Source organism: Ruditapes philippinarum, unplaced genomic scaffold (genome assembly GCF_026571515.1).
Source record: "Ruditapes philippinarum isolate M1 unplaced genomic scaffold, ASM2657151v2 ctg4079_1_1_1_1, whole genome shotgun sequence".
NCBI classification, from domain to species: Eukaryota; Metazoa; Mollusca; class Bivalvia; order Venerida; family Veneridae; genus Ruditapes; species Ruditapes philippinarum.
In genome coordinates this window covers 140,527-162,946 of record NW_026856634.1, presented here as the reverse complement: position 1 = coordinate 162,946, position 22,420 = coordinate 140,527, and the positions used below count along the sequence as shown (strand labels likewise).

Below are 22,420 nucleotides of genomic sequence, written 5' to 3'. Positions count from 1 at the left end.
TTAAAATAGCACCTAGCTGTTTATGAAGTACTCTGGCATTAATGTTACACACCACCAAATCCCATTATCATGATGCTGAAAATCCCCTATATAGTGCCCAGTCTGACTGAGACACTTGGAACTAGTACCTCACCTATTATAGGTTTGACAGCTCTGTACTCGTACTACGTACATAATTCAGTATTGTCACAATCACACATCACAGACCCGTGTTTCGAATCCCAGCTGCGTTTGCCCGAGTATTCAAGTGATATTTCTATGTATACGTTTCCGCTCTTTTCAATCCTATATTGATAATCTAGAAGTTTCATGTCTACATACTTTATTCCACATGTCTCAACATCTTCTTTAACAAAAAATAACAGCATTTTAATAAGGACAGACTGTGCACTTATGAAATATTTCAACTATTACTACTTTAAATGGGCCATAACAGTCTTTTAGTAAAGATTATTTGTACATTTACTAAAATTGGCCTTGGTAGTTTTGTGACATTTTTTATGGTTCTCTGTTCATTATTGGTTAGAATTCCTTTCATTCGTTATATCTATTTTGCGCCTATTTCATATACCGTTACACTCGATTTGCTTGGAGGCCCGTCTTTGAGCTCGCTTTTGTATCATTAGAATATTTACATACATGTTGAAATTAGATTCCTTTTTTTATTGTAGAGTAGCCTGACATAGAAATTTGGATGAAAACATCACCTCTCTTAAGTGATCATTAGTAAATAGATTAAGAGACCGACAGCTACATTGTTAAATATCTCTATCCATGCTGCCCAGTTACTATAATATAGCGGATATTTCAGTCTGCATAATCCTGTTTTCGTTTATGCAGATATATAATATTTATTTAAGCATTTGACGAGTGTAATTTATCACTTTTATGCATTCTATATTCCACTGACAGAAACGCTGCATTTAGGGGTCACCGGTATGATCCTCAGTTTGAGGCGGGCAAAATTTCTTTGAAAACTTATCTCGTTCATTGAGTCTAATGGTCATTTGTCTCTCACGGCTGAGCCATAATCATGTAGGATTAAAAGATTAAAAATCAGTCACTTTCGGAGAAGTTGATAATTACTGATTAGTTGTCCGGGATGTCCGGCCTCCCGGACAAGACAAAAATGCTTAAGAAATGCTGTTTTTTTTTTTACAAAAGCATTTTTTGTGTATTTTTATAATTTTCAAACAGTTACTCATTGGCCAAATACCCGAATCATCTTTTTCACCCTCGATTATATATTATAGTTCAAGCAATAATACAAAGCAAATTTATTTATATTTTCAGGTCTTATAATGTTTTCTTTTCATACAATACCGAAATAATATCTCAGATACACTAACGCCACATATTTGATCCATATCAGTTAATAAATATTTTTAGAAAACGGCGCCAATCCGTAAGCAGCGTAATGACGACATCCTAAACACAATACAATCCATTCTAAAACGTTAGTTTTTATTGTTGAAAAGTTGATAAAATAACGTTTTTTTCTTTATTATTTCTTTTGTTTAATAATTTCTATATCTTAACAACAGTAGGCTGCGAAAATCGAACAGCGCTTTACGAAAATCGGCACCGGAAGTTATTTCCTCTTGAAAAAATAACATTAGTGGTCTTCCTTATTTTATCGTGTTTGAATCGAAATAATATCGGTCTTAGGGGTGTTTATCGGCTATTTAACACCGGTTTTGTCGTTTTGATGCAAAAATAAAATAACCACTCGGGGCTACGGCCTTCGTGGTCAATTCCTACGCATCAAAACTCCAAACCGGTGTTAAATAGCCGATAAACACCGCTAAGACCGATATTATATACCACATATACTTTTTATTTCCAATTTCTATACCAGTCTTAAATGTCTTTATATAGTAACTTTTTTGCGAAAGCAGGAATTAAGATGACTAGCTTATAAATTACACAATGAATTTCAAAATACTTTATGATGGCGTATGTCATTCAGTTTGATGAATTCCTCTCACGTACGGAAACTAATAGTCATTAAGTTTGATGAATTCCTCTCACGTGCGGAAACTAATAGCAAAGTCATGCCTCCATTGATGTTCAAAGTGATCGCCTGCACACTTGATGGCGACTTTTGTGAAAGAAATTGTTCGGAGCCCTTTGTAATGCCCACTGAAATTAACTACTGTTAATCAACTGATAACAAACACATGAACAAAACGAAACAAAACAGAAGAAAAGGATTTGAAAAAAAGAAATACGCGGACCCAGAGAACGTGTGCTGGTTAGGAATGATCCATCCCATCGGCTTTGACTGGTATACAGGAAAAACTTGTGAGATTTAAATGTTGAGTTGCGTATTTAAAAAGTGAAAATCTCGTAACGACTATTGCAAATCAAAGTCAATGACCCTCTGCAAAATGCCTTATTGAAATTTTGCGACTCCTGTTTTAAAAATCCTGTATACGCACCTGTTTGCAATCTATACAAAGATTGACCTCCTATTTTTTAATATCCTAGTGTTCTCAAAAAATATAACATATACGCTGAGATCAGCTGCTGATAGAAACATAATACATGTAAGCCCTAATACAAAATATGTTTAAAAAAAACTTAAAGTTATGCAAATGGGGAATAATTTACATGTATATTTAAAAGTATCTTCGTCTCTATATGTTTTAAAAGAAATAAAAAAAAACAATATTTCCTTGATATACATTTATATATCATAGTTGCTTCACGAATCTGGTGAATACAAGTGTCTGTCGATTTAAACGTTTGTTGTTTAATGTTTTTATATGTGTGTGCATATATGTAGGTTGCTTTAATACTTGCTTAATTAAAGTAAGGTATATATTTCTTAATATGTTGCCTTCTTGAAATAAAGTGTTTATTATGATTATTTTGATTGTTATTAGTACATGTAGTATACTGAATCTGATAAAAAACCTTTTGATGTTTAACTAAAAAAAAGCGTATGACTATAGCACGATAGCTGCGCCGATACCACAAAGGAAAAAACACAGCTACACCAGTGTAAAGTTTACCTTTATGGAAAACGAAACAAGAAGTCAATTAATAGGAGGGAATTATGGGACGTATAGTAAAGTAAACATTTATTGATTTATTGTTACTTAACAAAATCAGAAATCATGACAGATTGATTAGTGTAATAGATAAAGAGTTACGGTGTATAACGTTTTTGGAGGAGACATTATAACAAGGTTAAGACAGTACGTGTAGGATAAGGTAAATTACATATCTATATGCAAGATATAACCCTTCACGGTGACCTTAATTTCAGAAATTTACTTGTTCTACTTTCTGTTTTGAAACTGTTCATTATTAGAGATTTTTTAAGTAGGGCAGTCATCAGTTGAACTTTATGGAGGCAGAATATTGTTCTAAGGATAGAAATTGACTAATGTTCTAGGGAAAGAAATTTACCTTAAATTCCCCTCTTTATGAAATAATTACAAATACATGTATTGACATGTTGTGCAATTTTATGAAGATGAATAACATTTCACAACCCAAAAATATTTATATGAATGAAATCATTTTAAAACACAAGGTTGCCTTGTGAAACACTTTTTCTATAATTGATGTTATTTTCAATATGACCGGCTCCTGTTTTGTACTTTTTTACTGTCACACAATTTTATATCTTTTCTTAAATTCCTCTCTAAGTATATAAAACATTATAAAAAGTAGATTAGATTGTAGTCTACAAAATATTAGTAGAGAGTTTCACTTTAAAACAATGAGTGGGTAGTGGCGAAGCTAAACAGACAAACTATAAACTGATCGATGATGGTATCGTCATACTTTAACATCCTTTTTATCCATTTATAAGATCATGTGACCCATATCCCATTACTCTTATCATACTGTCATACGCTAAGCAGTTTTCCACTTAAAAATACACTGTGTAACATCTTGTATAGCTTCGAACTGTAAGATTTCAAAATGATATATTCATTGTCACAATTTTCTTCTGACTGTTTGCCAAGAGCCAATTATTTGCTTGTATTTATAATATTGAAAACAAATCAAGTGTTATTTTGCCCAGATAGAAACACGAGTAATCTTATACAGAAATCACTTTGATAAAATAGTACATTTTTGTAGTACAGTATGGCGGCTGATTTGTGTCATTTTGTGTGTTCGGCCCTCCCAGCGAAAAGTCGAGAATTAACAAGTCAATATGGCGGTTGCGAGTTGAAAACAAACTAATGAGCGGGATGCAGGGCGAAAACTCGATATAATTTCTTGATATAGGGCGCTGATTTCCGTGCTGTTCGCGCCCCGCCAAAATTATTAACCCTTTACCCCATATATACGCGAAACAACGCACTTTCGACCCCCCCCCCTTTTTTAGGCCTCAAAGAGTGAAAAAATGTCCTATTTGGGCCCCAAACACATGTTTTCGTTTGAGAAATGTTGCTAAAAAAATTGAGCACTTTTTCGGCGCGGCCCCCCATCCAAAAGATACATCAGGGGGTTGCCAGAAGGGGGATGTGCCCCCTTCTGTTAGGGGGGTTTGAAGGGGGGGGGCGGAGTCCCCCTCATCGCCAAGAAAATTTTGGACTTGTGAGAGGCTAAAAATGACCCCACGTCGATCATAATGTAACGTGTAACCAACGCTGAAAAGCCTTTGACTCTATCTCAATCCCTTGAGAAGTTGCAGCACTTTGAAATAAATTTTGATGGAAAAAATCGAGGCAAAATAGTGATTTTGGGCAATTTTGAGATGCCCCCTCGTTGCCATGGTAACAGGAAATTTAAGACTGAGCATGTCGTTACAAAGGCAATGGTCCAGTCAACATTTGTGCCAAGTTTGATTAGTATTGAAGCATTTTTCATAGTTTCATAGCAGTTTGAACTTGTAACAGGAGGCTTTTCAGTGAAAACGGCCATTTTCCACAAAATGCTCATGGGGGAAAGGGTTAACTAAAAAAATTATAAATGTTACAAAACAACAATTTTTCACCAAAATTAGGTGAAAGACCACATGTTAACATGGAAAAACTAGTTTTTAGGTGATTTCAAAGTTTTTCATTATTTTTTGTTAACCCTTTACCCCATAAATACGCGAAACAACGCACTTTCGACCCCCCCCCCCTTTTTTTAGGCCTCAAAGAGTGAAAAAATGTCGTATTTGGGCCCCAAACACATGTTTTCGTTTGAGAAATGTTGCTAAAAAAATTGAGCACTTTTTCGGCGCGGCCCGCCATCCAAAAGATACATCAGGGGGTTGCCAGAAGGGGGATGTGCCCCCTTCTGTTAGGGGGGTTTGAAGGGGGGCGGAGTCCCCCTCATCGCCAAGAAAATTTTGGACTTGTGAGAGGCTAAAAATGACCCCATGTCGATCATAATGTAACGTGTAACCAACGCTGAAAAGCCTTTGACTCTATCTCAATCCCTTGAGAAGTTGCAGCACTTTGAAATAAATTTTGATGGAAAAAATCGAGGCAAAATAGTGATTTTGGGCAATTTTGAGATGCCCCCTCGTTGCCATGGTAACAGGAAATTTAAGACTGAGCATGTCGTTACAAAGGCAATGGTCCAGTCAACATTTGTGCCAAGTTTGATTAGTATTGAAGCATTTTTCATAGTTTCATAGCAGTTTGAACTTGTAACAGGAGGCTTTTCAGTGAAAACGGCCATTTTCCACAAAATGCTCATGGGGGGAAAGGGTTAACTAAAAAAATTATAAATGTTACAAAACAACAATTTTTCACCCAAATTAGGTGAAAGACCACATGTTAACATGGAAAAACTAGTTTTTAGGTGATTTCAAAGTTTTTCATTATTTTTTGTTAAAAAGTTCGACTTTTCACTCGTTTTCGCTCTACGCCCTCGCCGTTTTAGTAGTTAAAATCTCGACTTTTTTCCCCGTGCTAAAGCCAATTAGCGTGTTTTCAACCCGTGACCCCGCTAAGCGAAAAGTCGAGAATTAACAAGTTAAAATAGCGGAGGCGCTGAGCGAAAACACGCTGATTTTCGGGGTCGAAATGTCGCAAACAATTATTGTCAAATTTTCGAAAAAGTTATTGCATCAGGGGCGACGTACTAAATACGTTTCAAAGAGTGTTTCAATATTCCCTGTGTTTCACTTTGCTCCGGTCTCCCCTAATAAATATCATTTAAATATCACAGATGAATTAAAATTGGATCACTGATAATCCGTACAAAATACGATATATATTAAGTGACATTGTGTCCATCAGAGCCTAAATGGTCAGTTAATAGGTTAAAAATCAAGGTTAACTGCCATTTCCAAAAATATGTTCAAAAATTACCAATAATCAAGGCAACAATACGAAATTGTCATAAATGTAGCTCGGCATGTATGAGAAATGTTCAATAGGACAGTCATTTCATAATTTAAGTCGTAGTTTTAATATTTATATAATTATATATACTTTTTCTTAAAGATTAACACCTAAAAACTAGTAATATGTAACAATTCCATATAATAATTGTATATGGTATAACGTAAAATTAAATGATTTTGAAACGTATAAATGTTATTTTATAACAGACTGAGCTGGTACGATGGCTGAAGTAGACGGTCGTTCGACTATAACTGACATTGACATTGTTTGTACCCCTTGTTTTGAGGGTGATATTCGAGAACAAGCTGTGAAATATTGTCCTGAATGTCAGGAATTTTTGTGCACCGGATGCACGAGACACCATGGAAGACAGAGGATGAGCCGTTCTCATAAGCTATTAGACAAGAACGAAGCAAAACAAGGGTCACATGTGATCGTGGCAGCAAAATGTTTATATCACCCAGATCGTGAGATAGAGATGTACTGTAAAGAGCATGATATGGTTTATTGTACAAAGTGTATTGCTACATACCATAGGTTTGTATTACTTTAGATTAAGTTCTCATTGTTAAGTATCTTTAAATTTACAGTTATCAATAATTACTAATAAAATATGTAATAAGTCTTAAAATCAATCTACATTTGGTAATAATACCATTGATATCATTTACACCATGTGAGTTTGTAGTAAAAAAAAGTCTGTGACAAAAGGGTGACATAAAACAGACGGGCATCGAAAACAGTAAATTTCGGAAGGAAAGATAAATGTGTTGTAAATCAGTATTTTTTATAATAAGCAACTTGAAAGCAAGTGTCACAATCATCTTAAAACATTATAACAGATAAGATAATTAAAAAGGTCATATGTTACCTAAACAGTTTATGCGATAATATCTTTCAATGTGATTTTAGTGATGAGCATGATAATTGGACATTGTAACACAATAAGATCACATTAATCAATGTATGTAGTTATACGTAAAGTAGAATGATCATAAAAATAATGGAATACTGTCCTTAATTTTGTTATCTGAAAAGTTGAAATTTCGTTTTACTAGGTCCTGTAGGGGAGTGACATGTTTAGACGACTTATCAGTTTCTACTGATCAGAAAAGAGAAACAGAGCGTTTAAAAGCTGACATTATGATTATCCAAGAACGTTTAAAAAATACTGATAAGAAAACGAAAACAAACCTGAAAAGCATTGAGGAACAAAGAAATGACGTCATTTTGCAAATAAAAGGACTTGCGCTCGATTTGGTAGAACATATCCAGAAGTTGGAACGGGAAGCTTTGGAAGGTCTAGATGCGGAATATTCTTTGGTCAAAGAGGAACTGGAGACAGATATTTCTAACATAAGTAAAGCTAAACAAGAAATTGAGCAGGTAAGAAGTCAGCTACAAGACGTAGACAGTCTTGATAAAATACCACAATTTGTTCAGACAAAACTGACACAACAAACTTTAAACGTTGCAGTAAAAGTGTTTGAACACAATGAAGCTAAAGGCAGTCAATCATTATATTTGAAGGAAAATACAGAATTAAAGTCATTAGTCACTTCATCATCGTTTTTAGGGTCTGTACTAAGGATAACAGAAGGCAAACGTTTGATGACTGCAAGAACTTATAAAGTAAGTTCGCAGAAGGAGAAAAATATCCGCATGAAAAACGACAAGATCCAGCCCTACATTTGCGATGTATGTCAGCTTCCAGACGGTACAATCATACTGGCAGATGATAATAATAAGCGGATAAAGAGGCTTGATGTGAATTATAACAATAAAGATTGTTTTGATCTAGAAACACATCCTAGAGGTATATGTTGTACTGGCAATAATGAGGTCGCTGTAAAACTGTACAACAGCAAAGTTTGGTTTATATCAGTAGGCAGCTCATTATCTAAGGTGAGAGATATAACTGTTACACATGGAAATTACCATGGAATGACATATTTTGCTGGACAGTTGTGGGTATCTGATGTAAATTGTGTAAATGTATACAGTACGTCTGGTTCATTATTATATTCTATCGGTAGTGATGTCAATGGACAACGCATATTTACATCTATAGAACAAATGACCGTCAGCGGAGAAAATGTTTTTGTAGCAGACTCAAGTCATGGTCTTGTCTGCTTGACAAGAGATGGAACGGTGAAAAGAGAACTGAGCGATAAACTGCTTACTGACACACGCGGTGTATGTGTATCCAATGATGGGATTGTGTTTATTGCTGGGTGTAGCTCACACAACATCATGATGTTTGATAGCGATGGAAAATGCCTTGGAGAATTAGTTTCTAAAGATTCCGGCCTAGTACAACCATTATCTTTATTGTTCGATGACAAGAGAAAATGTTTAGTTGCTGCATGTTTTTCTGGCAATATGATAGTATATTATATCTGACATTTTACAATATAGTGTGTGCATTGTTGTTATATTGCACATAGATTTTAAATGCTACATGTGGAGAGAAAAAGTTACAGTTATATGATTAAACATATCATATTCAACAGTCAGCCTCTACATACATTTACCTTCCCTGTTAAATGTATGATGATAACTCGATACATAATGTGTTAAATTACTGATATTCAATCAAATCATATGTACAGCTTTGCTATGCTGTCTAACTGTGGGTTTTGTAGTTCAGTTTATGTTATTTATGTATAGGTTATAAAGACACGGATAGTGTGTTTCTCTACATACATGTATGTTACAAAAAGCATGGTAGCTAGGTTGATAGTGTGTCCACATTTTTTATGTTGAATAAATCTATTTATCTCTTTTTATCAATATTTAGATTTATTTGCTTAGTGAACAGTAGCTTGATTACATTATAAGGAAGTCGTGTATAAAATGGTGTCACTTCTTTCCCGTTTTTTTTTTTTTGTTTTTTTTTTTTTGATAAAAGGGAAATAATGCTTTTCAAACTTTTGTTCTCAGAAATATTTGACATTGTAAAATATAGTGTGTGCCTTGTTGTTATGTTGCACTTAGATATTAAATGCTACATGTGGAAAGAAAGAGTTACAGCAAGTCATATTCAACAGTCTGTCCAAATATACATTTACCTTCCCTGTTCATTGTATGATGATAACTCAATACTTAATGTGTTAAATTACTGATATTCAATCAATACCATATGTACGTACAGCTTTGCTATGCTGTCTAGCTGTTGGTTTTGTAGTTCAGTTTATGTTATGTATAGGTTATAAAGACATGGGCAGTGTGTTTCTGTCCATACATGTATACCATAAAATCATTGTAGATTGTCAGTATGTCCACATACCTTTTGTTAAATAAATCTATTTATCTCTGTCAATATTTAGAATTATTTGTTGAATGATGAGTAGCATGTTTACATATTAGAAAGTCATGTATAAAATGGTATCATTGCTTTCCTGTTTTAATTGATAATAACACACACTTTTGGCCCTTCCATGTTCAATAGGGAAAAGTGCTGATCGTGTTAGAATATGCAACAAGCAAATTCGTTGAATTTATATCCCCCGCCGAGTACTGGTTATTATTAACACAACAACTGAAGGCAAAAGGCTTTATTTATATATTAATCATGGCATAAACAGTTATATTCCTTGAACTTGATAAATATTCAGGGCAATAACAGAGCCATAACTTTGTGTTAATTAGTAAAATCTGGAAATGCCAATGAGCTGTATGCATACTACATAACTAATCAAGGGCCATAAATCTGAGTTATAAGTATCTGACCGGAACAAGGCGACTATATGCACGTCTCCTCTTAGTATCCCATAAAGTTTCGTTGAATTCCAGCCAGTAGTAGCAGAGAAGTAGCGAGGAAACAAATATTTTTCTATATGGATACTACATAACTAATCAAGGGTCATAACTCTGAGTTAAAGTTTCTGACCGGAACAAGCCGACGATATGCGCATCTCCTCTTGGTATTGAAGATTCCCATAAAGTTTCGTTGAATTCCAGCCAGTAGTTGCAGAGAAGTAGTGCGGAAACGATTTTTACTCTATATGCATACTACATAACTAATCAAGGGCCATAACTCTGAGTTAAAGTGTCTGACCGGAACAAGCCGACGATATGCGCATCTCCTCTTGGTATTGAAGATTCCCATAAAGTTTCGTTGAATTCCAGCCAGTAGTTGCAGAGAAGTAGTGCGGAAACGATTTTTACTCTATATTCATACTACATAACTAATCAAGGGCCATAACTCTGAGTTAAAGTGTCTGACCGGAACAAGCCGACGATATGCGCATCTCCTCTTGGTATTGAAGGTTCCCTTAAAGTTTCGTTGAATTCTAGCCAGTAGTTGCAGAGAAGTAGTGCGGAAACGATTTTTACTCTATATGCATACTACATAACTAATCAAGGGCCATAACTCTGAGTTAAAGTGTCTGACCGAAACAAGCCGACGATATGCGCATCTCCTCTTGATATTGATGATTCCCATAAAGTTTCGTTGAATTCCAGCCAGTAGTTGCAGAGAACTACTCCGGAAACTATTTTTACTCTATATGCATACTACATAACTAATCAAGGGCCATAACTCTGAGTTAAAGGGTCGGACCGGAACAAGCCGACGATATGCGCATCTCCTCTTGATATTGCTGATTCCCATAAAGTTTCGTTGAATTCCAGCCAGTAGTTGCAGAGAACTACTCCGGAAACGAAATTCGGACGGACGGATGGACGGACGGACGGACAACGCCAAAACTATATACCCCTCCCGATTCCATCGGCGGGGGATAATAATTCATACTTGTTATCTGAACGTCTTCTAGTTGTTTTTGTTGAAGAGTTTTCTATTATTATGTAAAAGTAAAGACAAAAAGAATTCGTAAAGAAAGCCCAACACTCAAAATTGAAAATTTTGCAGCCTCGGTTTGATTGAACCGGTTCATGGACGGTTCTGGAAAGTAAAGGTTACCGTCCACACATCCTAGCACCGGCTAAAGCAGAACACGAAAATGGTGAAATTTTGAATTTAGAAACAGACGCAGATGTGTTCATACGGCCGTAATCATAGAACCTTCAATTTGACACAGTAGTGCCATTCCATAAAAAGCGGCGTATGGTCCCCATGCAGGTAAAATAATGCGTGTGCCCTACACGAGAAAACAGTGAGCGGAACTAAATAAAATAGAATTTTAAAAGGGGATCTGTGGTTATGAAGCCTGCATATAACAGACAAGGCAACGTATCCTGTTGACGTTCTATATTTAGACATAAACACTAAAAATGCAACGGCTGAAAATAAGTACGGAAACAAATCAGACGCAATTTAGCTTAATATCGGGTATGACCGCATATAAAATGTGTTGATGTCGTGTTAGAATCATAATAATATACATGTATCCAAATCGGTGATTTTATCGCTTGAAAAATCACTGTCCTTCGGATGCGAATCATTATATCACTCGGACTGAGGTCTCGTGATATAATTCCTCGCATGGGAGCTCCAATCTGTAATTTTATTTAGCGGTAAAATCACTGTTTGGGATATAGATCTATTCTTTCACAATTTACGATTTTTCTAAATACATTTGTATTTGAACAACATGACATCGCTCAAGGAAACGTACACAAAATGTGGGGAAAGGTGATGCATCGGAACTATTAATCACAACAAAATTAAATGAAAATTGCAGTCTCTGTGTGATTGAGTATGATAATTGTAACACCAGCTTGAGGGGTATTCAATTTTCAACACTTAAAGTACTAAAATTAATGATCCCGAGGGGATGGAAAAATATAGCAACACTAAAGTAAAAAGTGAGGTACGGGGCAACTCTTTACAGCTGCCATACGGCACTTGTAACCTGCTTTAAAGAAGAAAAATATAAAAATCTGGAAATGGGTGATCTTTCGGAAGCATTATTCTCAACAAAGTCAAAAATTAATGAATTTTTAGAAGAAAAAAGCTTGTAAAACAGTTTACATTTATACGGAATGGCCATGGTCACTCGATCAGTAAATGCCCTTTTGGTTGCCATCTCGGAAAAAAAACTGTCGTTTTGAAATCTGAATGCTTTTTATGTTTGCCAGATATCAATTATATTATTTCAAGAAAGCACGGGTTTATATTACAAGTGTTAATTTAGATCCGTGATGAAAATAACTGCTGCTGTTAGAAAAATATAAAGTACATGTATTCTTAAATGTACATTAATGTGTCGAAAAAACCTACTATTGGACGCCATCTTCTTACTAACAAGAGCCACCGCCGGGCGAGGGCAACGCTCGACTTTTAACTTTATCTGAAAGTAAACAAACGATTTAAACAAATCGTAAAGAAAAAAGTAAAGTTTTCCGGGCTGTATAGTCATACTAGATTTGACCTAGAAATTCAGATGGAACTAAACCTAAAGATTTAATACAGATCAAATTGTATATCTTTTGTCCACTAACACTTAAGTTAACGTGCAACATTATCAGCTGATCTGGTCACAAAAACACTAACAATTAGCAAACAAAAATACTTATATCTGCTTTTCGTATATTCAGTCAATGTACTTTTCTAAGAAAAAAGAAGACAGGATTATGAAATGATAAAAAAATCTTAAACTGTCTAATCATACAGAAAAAAAGGATCAAAGACAGAAAAGGTCGGGTTGCATTTGTTATACCAAACATCATGAGGCTGTGCTGTTACTAAAATTTTCTACTAATGACCATTGATGTCGAAAATTTAACTAAGTTTGTAAACAGGAAGTGGATGAGCAACAGACCAAGTGTAAATGCTGTATATTAAATAACAAGAAGTTGTAATAAGATGTTGCTGAGAAAACTGTTACGAAAATGTTTCCCCGCCCGCCGCAAGACATTCACCATACTATAACCTGGGTTTGCACCAGTGCAACCCGGCCAAAAAAACAAGAACTGTTTGAACCGGTTGATGCTCACCGAGAAGGTTTGGGACACACGAAAGTATAAAAAAAATGAAAAAAGGGCAAAAACTTCAAAATTACGTAAGGCAGAGTTATGGTTTTCTTGCACTTCTATTCAATGAGATTTATCTATCTATAAAGTTTCGTGATGATATCTCTTATAGTTTCAGAGTTATGTCCCAGGTAAGATTCAAAGTGTAAAAATGAACAAAGGGCAATTACTCCAAAATTAGACAAGGCTGTGTTTAGGTTCTTTAGCATTGCATTTATATTCAATAAGATCTATCTACCTACAAAGTTTCATGTTGATATATTTAATAGTTTTAGAGTTATGTTCGGACAAAAGTCAAAAAGTAAAAATAAACAAAGGGCAATAACTTCAAAATAAGACAAGGCATAGTTATGGTTCTTTAGCACTGCACTTCTACCCAATGAGACTTATCTACCTACAAAGTTTCATGTTTATACAACTTATAAATTTTAGAGTAAGTCCCGGAAAAGTTCAAAGTGTCCAAACTATGTAGCAAGCAACATAAGGCCAAAATTACTCCCACAGAAATTAGAGCAAGACATTTAGTTATATCTCTTTAGCATCTGCACTTCATCTTACTATCAATTTGGAGATCTATCACCTACAAAGTTTCATGTTTGATAACTCGTTTAGCAGTTATGTCCCCGCGACACCAAAATGTGTTAAAAGTTGAAAGAAAAATAAAACAACCGACGGCCATAATAAGTAGTATAAAATATTAACAAAGGCAGAAGATTCTCGCCGTTCATTTGTGCACTCATGGCTACACTCACTCTCTCGAGGATGCGAACTATCTATATATCTATTCCCAAAGTTTCATTGCGATCGAAACCTCTTGTTTGGATTTTATCTCTTAGTGTTACGTGCATCTGGACATAGAAAAGCGCGAGAGAGGCACACGTGTACACACGAAAGAAGTGGCAAGCTTGTGCTCAATATGCATTTAAATGTGTGGGAATAATTTCTCGATGTCGTTTCGGCCCCAAAACGTATCGCCCATAAAACTACTCAACATATAGACGTTCGACCCCAACCACTGATTTACGAGTCCTCCTCTTTACTATCGAATCCACCAAATTATATATTATATGGTACAGTATAATAAGTTTTAAAAACCCATAATATAATTAGGTATTTCAACATCTGAATTAAAATGTATAATCAAAAGTGTAAAGTAGTTATAGATAAATTAATCAATTTGCTATAAAATAACTTAGTTAGATATTTATAATAGTTACGTCAGAGAGAAAAGGTTTTCAATAATAACGAGATAGCAGAAAATTAAGACCTTATATCATATACTTTATATATATATAAGGAAGAGCATACACAACGAAAAAAGTTATCTAACTTAGCGCAACAAATATAGAGCGTAAGTAATAAAACAGAGAACACAGACATATATATCTTATTCTGCGTGATCAAAAAAATAATAAAAACCACTAACAAACAATTTAGAGTGTTATTACAAAATGCATACAAGTGATAAGATTTATTTTAAATTAATATAAAAACAGAAACACGAACCACATACATCTATATTCAAAAAAATAATACACATAATAACCATTATTTACAAACATATGATGATAGATGAACTATATTCGACAAGATTAAGGAAGCAAGAAGCACAAATTAACCATGAGATAGAGAAAGATGAAATCTTAATCATCTCATTCTCTCAACTCTAGACTATATTAAACCATGTATGGAATCCTGAGTTAGAAATTAAGGTTTACACATAAAAGTACAAGTATCATCAACAGAGTGTTAATCATTCTTATGTATAAAAAACCAAAGTATGTCTAATAGAGCCTCACTATGGAGTTATTGTAACGACCATCTATAGGTTCATTTTATAAGAACTATTTGGCTTCACAAAATTCAAAAATAACTTGCTAAAAGAATGAAAAACCGTAAACTTGAAAAAAATATGTCGTAACCCTTCAGTAGAACTGTGTCTTGCGCAAAAGATGAGCTGTACACATCTTCTGATAAGATTTAATATATAATACTGACTATTCGTTTCCATTTACAAGAGAGAGAAACAAATATACGTAGCGTAGAGCACTGACAGTGGATCACTTCAGTAATATAAGTAATCATGACCACTCATTCTCTAGATATGTTTATTATAGAGATAGCACTCTGTGCGCTGTACAACACTTTAAAATTTATTAGAATGGTTGATTTGTACATAGATATTAAAGGTAACTATAGGTGATGTTGTAAGAAATATATATGGAAATGTATACACACTAACTATGAAAGAGAGGTGATGCCATTTACGCTAGCTGCTATTGTATATCTTCCAGTGACCGAGTACAGTTATTCGAGTGAATTAGCACCAGAGAACAATAATATAGCTGTAGCATTTTAACTCTGCTATTGAATGCTCTTGCATATCGAGCGGCCTAACCTATATACTGGCCCGCAAGTGCTTGATGACACTGACGTGTCATAGGATCGTGACACCACGAAAGATGAGAATCCCTGTTGAGGAAATCTATACTTAACAGAGCGAATTTGAGGTGTATCTCCTCACAATAAAAGTGAAACTGTCCCATATCGTGACATTAGTACGTTCCTTGTAATTTCAACTCCTATTATTTGCAATAGAACTCCGTTAAGAATTACCCTTTCAGGGACAAACCTTTATCAGAAGCGCTCTCTGCTGTAATGTGAGACATGGCGGTAAATGAGGTTTTTACCTGTAATATTACCGGGGGATCTACTAGAGTAGAAATTTAACCTGGTATGGAAAATAAAGTCTATTTTAATAATTAACCAGGTCCATATCATGTCTAAGTTACAGACATCCTTTGACCAGAGTACGTAAAAGTACCAACATGGACCGCGGTTACGCCAGGAAGTCACATGTATATCGCTTTAACACTAATGCGTGATCAGACTAAATACTAATGGATAGATCAATGAGTGCGGGTATATTATAGACCGGTGTATAGAGAGACTGAATACGAGTGAGAACCTCACACAGTAGCGCATGCGACACGCCTGCTGTCTCTCTATCGTATTGAATGTCTCTTGTGTGAATCTAGGTATAGCTCCTACCTGAGAGAATATATCTCGCATGACTAGAAGTTATATGACATGAGATAGTAATAGCCAACTGATTACTCACACAAGTGTTCACTCTTAGATCCTCCTCTAGATATCACCGCGCCGGTCATGTTTTTCGCACTCTCATAACAACGTTATCTCCACATCAATTAATTGTCATCGATTGCTTCGTCCGTTGTTCTATGCAAATGACCTTAACTCCAGGTAAACACCTCCGTCACCGTCTCGAGGTGTTACCTACACAATCTCTAGATCCGAGAATCTCTCTAAAACCCCAAAGTTATCGGTATTGAGCGTGGGTCGACATACTCAGTGTAAGTATTATTAAAACTTAATAAATACACTCCCTAGATCAGTCCCATCCATTATAAGTATTTAGCTTAGTGCCTCAATCAATCATATGCACCAAAAAAATGAGATATATCTTATCGTATATAAAAATAGGAACACTAAAATATTAGATTGAAATATAATCTAAAACATGTCAATCTCATTATGACCAGCCTCGTCTAAACATCCATTTTTAGACTTTAGTTATGTCACCTCCCACACTTGAGAGTTACTTTGCGTGTATAAAGGCCGAAAATTTTCCGTCCTGCTCTCGAGCCGCTTATAGTAGAGTTCAAATATACAGTTAATCATGTAAATTATATTTGCATCCCTCGAGTCTTGCGCGGTATACTATCGACTAGTGGCGCAACTCTGCCCTTGAACAAATACAATATGTGGCATACTAACCTTCGTTCTGGCACAGCAAGTCTATCCGTATGATAATAGCGCGAGGTAACATCCGAGCCAAATCTATACAGGCTTGATAGCTCTATTATGAGGCGTATACACTCTGGTCGAGCTCATGCTCTGAGATGTGGAAAAACCATGGGCACCCAATTGGAGCTAATTATCGAGAAACAATCCGTGGATGTATAAGTGAGGAAGTTTGGAAATCAAAACATACCGTAGTCAAGATCTTTGACTAGGAGAATTAAATACAGGTATGGTGAGACCGACAATCAGCAAAACATATTTCAGCTCACACTGAGTATTCAATACCGGTCTTAAGCTCGCAGTAACCATTACAATATCTTGAGAATTGGTTTGTGCTTGTACCTAGAACTCATAGCTAAGGAAGTTAGGAAAATATAGTGTTAAGCTCGACAGCCTCTTACCGTTATGACAAATAACTCCTCCAATGATTAGATCTGAGTTACTTTGTGTAAAGTAGAGATTAACATGACACGGTATGTAAGTAAGTGTGAGACCTTTAATAAACGTAGATGGGTATAACAGCTATTATTCTGATATTCGAGATAAGATTCAGTATACGCACCTCCTATGTGTCTATGTGATAACACCGATAAGATGGAAACTTCAGAGAAAATGACTCTGTCAGTGATATAAAAACAATTACTGAGGAGAATCTATCTGTAAGTATCATATATAATAGCACTACATAATTAATCAGACATGCGAGTTTTGCAATATATTAGCACATTTGAAATTCTAGCCATTGAATGCTGACATATAACAATTTAGTGAGCTTGCAAAGCACAAGCATCGAACAACTGTGTATCACTGATAATCTCCCTATAATGTGATTGGAGCATCATGAAATATGTATATACTACATCTAATCATTATTATATGTGATAGTACCTTAGCAGAATCAATACTGACAGTACGAATCAAAACTGTCACCCGTTAGATTTACCAGCTATTGCTCTCAGACTGTCTGTATGTTTATGGACAGAACATAATAGCGCTACTAAAAAAATAGTTATGGTATCGGGTAAAAAGTTCGATATTGAGCCATCTATTCATAAAAGTTCTCAAACTAACACTTAGAAGATGTTCAACGAGCTCTATATCGGGTAGCATTCTGTTGTATCAAATTAGAGCGTCGGATTTAGAACTTAACTCACTGTCTGGCTTCAGAGAAGACAATACGATACCATTAAGAAACTAGACTTAAAAATGTTTGATTAAATCTAAATGTGTTGAAGAACTTTTTATCTTCTTGCGTATAAATTATGTATTAGCAACCAACCAATGTAATACATGATTAGTAATTAGGTATGGAGCTATGATAAATTTTGTTTGTATTTATGCGCGCACAACACAACTATATATTTGCTGTTGCTGTTCTGTTTTGATAGCATTTATAGATCAAAGATAAATAGTGATCATAAAGTATTAATTGTTAGATTAACTTCCGTATCCAGAAGTTGTAGTGTGTTCGTTTTATTATTATGATTTAAAGCTAACTCAGCGCCCTTTATTGTTTTGTTACATATATTAAAAAACATTAACGCATACATCTAACTACTGATTCCACATGATGATCTCAAAATGATTAATAATATGAATCATTTTTAGAGAAGACTACTTAAAGTGTCATAATTGTTTAATTGTTATTAAATAAATGTTGTTACATCAATAAGCAATACTAATACGTAGAGGGGGCGCGAAACGTCTCATGGAAAAGGGACCGAAACTCCAGGGGCACCGATTTTTCGACTGGGCCGATTTGTTTGGGCCGGAGAGACGTCCTGTTCCAATGTGGGGTATGCCATAATTAACAATAAGTGTGTATACATAATTTTTAGGTTTGACCAAACCCCGAGTTATGTATTAATAGTTAATAAAAAAAATGTTGCAAGTAAACAGACTCCTATTAGTGATCAGGATGAGATGCACATAACAAGTTCTCGCTAACATAAGTTTAGTCATCTTGGCGCAATCCAAGCTCGTCGTGCACTTTTTGTTATTCATTGTTTCTACCCTTAAACCCAAAACAGTCCAGAATCTTAGTTGAAAACTGTTTGTATCAGGATCCAATTGCCCGTACTTAAGATCCCTTGTTTATTTTGCTTGTAAATGCACAATTTATGATATGATATTTATTTATTTCTATAGTGATATCTGAGGAGTATACCTAATAAAATGAAATGTTTCTATCTGAGTTATGGCTACAAATACCAGGTCCTTACAGACCTATTATGCAGTTATAAAGTCATTGATATTTCAAATTAAGTTTACGATTTTCAAACTTTCTTCAATATTCACAGGATGCTCATGCACATACCAGGTAAGGATACGTATCCAGTGAACACATTAATTACCAAAAATAAATACATATATATAGTCTAAGACATGTGGCTGCGATCAGAGAATGTGTCAATCCTACTACCTATAATATCTAATTAAAATATGCAAACCTACAAGGCCAACACACACTAAAATATACCTTAAACATACAGCCAAATGACTAGCAAAATGCAATTTTAAATTTGTGAGGTTTCCAAGCTCAGTATTATAATTGCGCTGTTCATCTGTTTTTATGACACCATTACTCTCACTATTTTTTATTATGATATACAGACTGCAGTGCATAACAGTGTCAGTTTTGCACAACTGCTAGGAGCTGTAGTGATAAGAGATGGGCGTATATCTTCTACACGAGTAGAAGACACTCCTATTAGAGCCGTGAACTAAGGACTCGTTGAACTTAATAATTAATCAAGCCTGGTTCAAACACCATAAATAGCCATGCTAGTATCAACGTGATGTCTAATATGATTACTATGCAATAGGTTGTTGTGTGAGAATGAGAAAGATTGAACAATTAGACTTTTAACTCACTACGGTGTATGAATAAATTTATCTTGAGTTTTGTACTATAACTGAAGAAGTAAATCATTCCCTTCGAGTATAATGAAAAACACTATGACGAAATAGCGAACATGTTATTAGTGTGCACTGCCCGAAATAGTTAATACAATACCATCCGACAGGAAATTACACAGACTCACAACAAGAGAGCTGTGTCTCTACCAGAAGAAGAACAGCGCTGCAAGCTCGCTACTATCAAATAACTGGATGCAGACATATAAAGAAAAATCAATTATGATATTAATTACTATGGATAGATAAACCTGTATTCAGATGTTATAATCAGAATTAAGAGCAGTGTCAAATAGATTCATGAATATATATTGACATACATCCACATAACATTATTTTCTTGTCCAATAAAAAAGCTAAATTTTAGTAATACGTTTAAGGTGAGATTAACGACAGTAACGATTAAAAATCTGTATATAAAGAAATACAATCTCCGTTCACGACGAGAACAAAATATAAATGATAAAAAGTCATACAATGCAGAAGTTATATAATGTAATAATTTAAATTATATGTTCAAAAAGTGGAAAACTAACTCTTGTAAAAAAATATATAAACCGAAAGAGTTTAATATTGAATAATAACGATCTGTGTCAATTGCATAAGATATGTTAATATTGAACATAAATGGGGACTATTAAGAATATACTTTCAATTAATCATTTATCTTAAGATCACAATGTACAGACGTCAGATTATACTTTCTTCAAGATTGCTTACTGCTATTTTGAATATAACAAACAAATATAATCTGTATTATAATATAATATGCAAAATGTGGTTCGTAAACAAATGTGATATATTTATTACTTAACAACAATAGAGGAAAAGCAAATAATTCATCAGTAAAGTATAATCTTCTCAAAATTGCTTTGAAATTACTAATGGCAGTGATTGGTTGTATATCATAAAACTATAATATTTAAATGTGTTTACAATACACCCGTTACAATTGACACTGGCGCTAAAAACAAGAGACGTGTGTGAAACATTTAACCCCCGCCCCCCCACCCGGCAGTAGACATTATGGGCAGTGTATTTATTTTTCAATTTAAAATCAATAGGGGTCATCTACCAGTGGTATCCGAGATGCATCAACCTGTATGAATCAAGTGTGATGTGTCTAAGCTTATAAGTTTTTTTAACTATAGGTTGCACAAACCTTGGTTGACATATAGACCATTAGAAAGTTTTTGACTTATTATCAAGTCTAATGATAGCTATAAACATGATCTAAACATGAGCCCTGGATATGCATCTTAATTATTGGAATTTTTCTAAATCCAAGGGGCATAACTCTGTCAAAAATTGCTCGATCATACCCAAGACATTCTGAAGATAAATCTGTATACCAAATTTCATTTCAGTATGTGTTACCTCTGCGAAGAAATTAAAGGAAACTGTTTGTGAACTGATAGACCTGATAGACAGACAGACTGACCGACAGATAGCAGCAAAGCAGTATGCCCTCTCTTTTTTCTTTAAAATGGGGACATAATAAAAAAAAACTTTGACTGAAAGACATATCTCAGCTTACACAACCAAAATCGACTTTCATATGCTCATTAAGGACTTACATGGTTTTAAATGTTATATCTGCTGAAACTTCCAATGAATAAAGATATAAGTTACTCTTCTGCATTTGGATAGTTCATTAGAAGTGATACAATGTTTTGATAATTTCACTTCTAACAATATCCTGATCTATTTCACTGTGATATTTCAAAAACATTAGGGAATTCATGTAATAAATTGTTTTATCACATACCTGTGCCACTTTACATACCTGTGCTCCATAAATATGATATTGCACAGCCGTGCATATATTATGAAATGACATCATTTGCGTTATACAACAAACATAATGCTGTAAAGACGCGCTAAAAGTGAGCCTTACACAAAAGGCACGTGATGGAAAAAGATTCTTTTCCACTTTATACAGTCTTTATTTCGGGTATGTGATAAATAGACTATTATTTTCGTGTAGGTTCATTACTGAATTTACTTAACTTGTTGAATAAAATAATATGCTATGAAGAGGCTCGCATAATACAATTTTATTCAACTTGTTCAATAAAGTCAGTATTGAACTTGCACTCATTTGATACCGTCTTTATTACCTACATTTTGTAGTGAAAAATACATTGTACCCACAGATTTAAAATAAAAGAACTCCTATTCCAAAATGAAAGTCCATTCTCATAGAAAAACTGTTAGTTTTATTATTGAAAGTTTTTCATGTGATAATTGTTCTAAGATTTATATATATTATAAATTGTAAAGAATATCAAATATTGTCTAATGCAATTGCCGTACCAATTTGCTGTATGCATTCTGACCTTTGATCAAATGGATTTTAAATCAATATGGCACTGCTCAAAGTCTGTAAGGCCACTTTACAAGCTTTACTCTTTACTGATTTAGAAAAACAC

The 22,420-nt window shown here is 34.5% G+C and overlaps 1 protein-coding gene across 2 annotated transcripts in view; it reads left to right on the top strand.

The window, feature by feature from the left end:
• The window catches only part of LOC132747176 (uncharacterized), a 41,857-nt gene extending 32,172 nt beyond the window's left edge, over positions 1 to 9,685 (top strand). Inside the window, exons 1-3 of one of the 2 annotated variants that reach the window (XM_060736505.1) lie at positions 3,036 to 3,219; positions 6,518 to 6,848; positions 7,370 to 9,685. In XM_060736505.1, the coding sequence (XP_060592488.1) occupies positions 6,532 to 6,848; positions 7,370 to 8,714 (1,662 nt within the window). In that variant the 5' untranslated portion in view covers positions 3,036 to 3,219; positions 6,518 to 6,531 and the 3' untranslated portion in view covers positions 8,715 to 9,685. Of the gene's footprint in view, positions 1 to 3,035; positions 3,220 to 6,517; positions 6,849 to 7,369 lie in introns of those variants that run through there. The other variant, XM_060736506.1, reaches the window with a different exon arrangement.
• Positions 9,686 to 22,420: the final 12,735 nt, after the last annotated feature.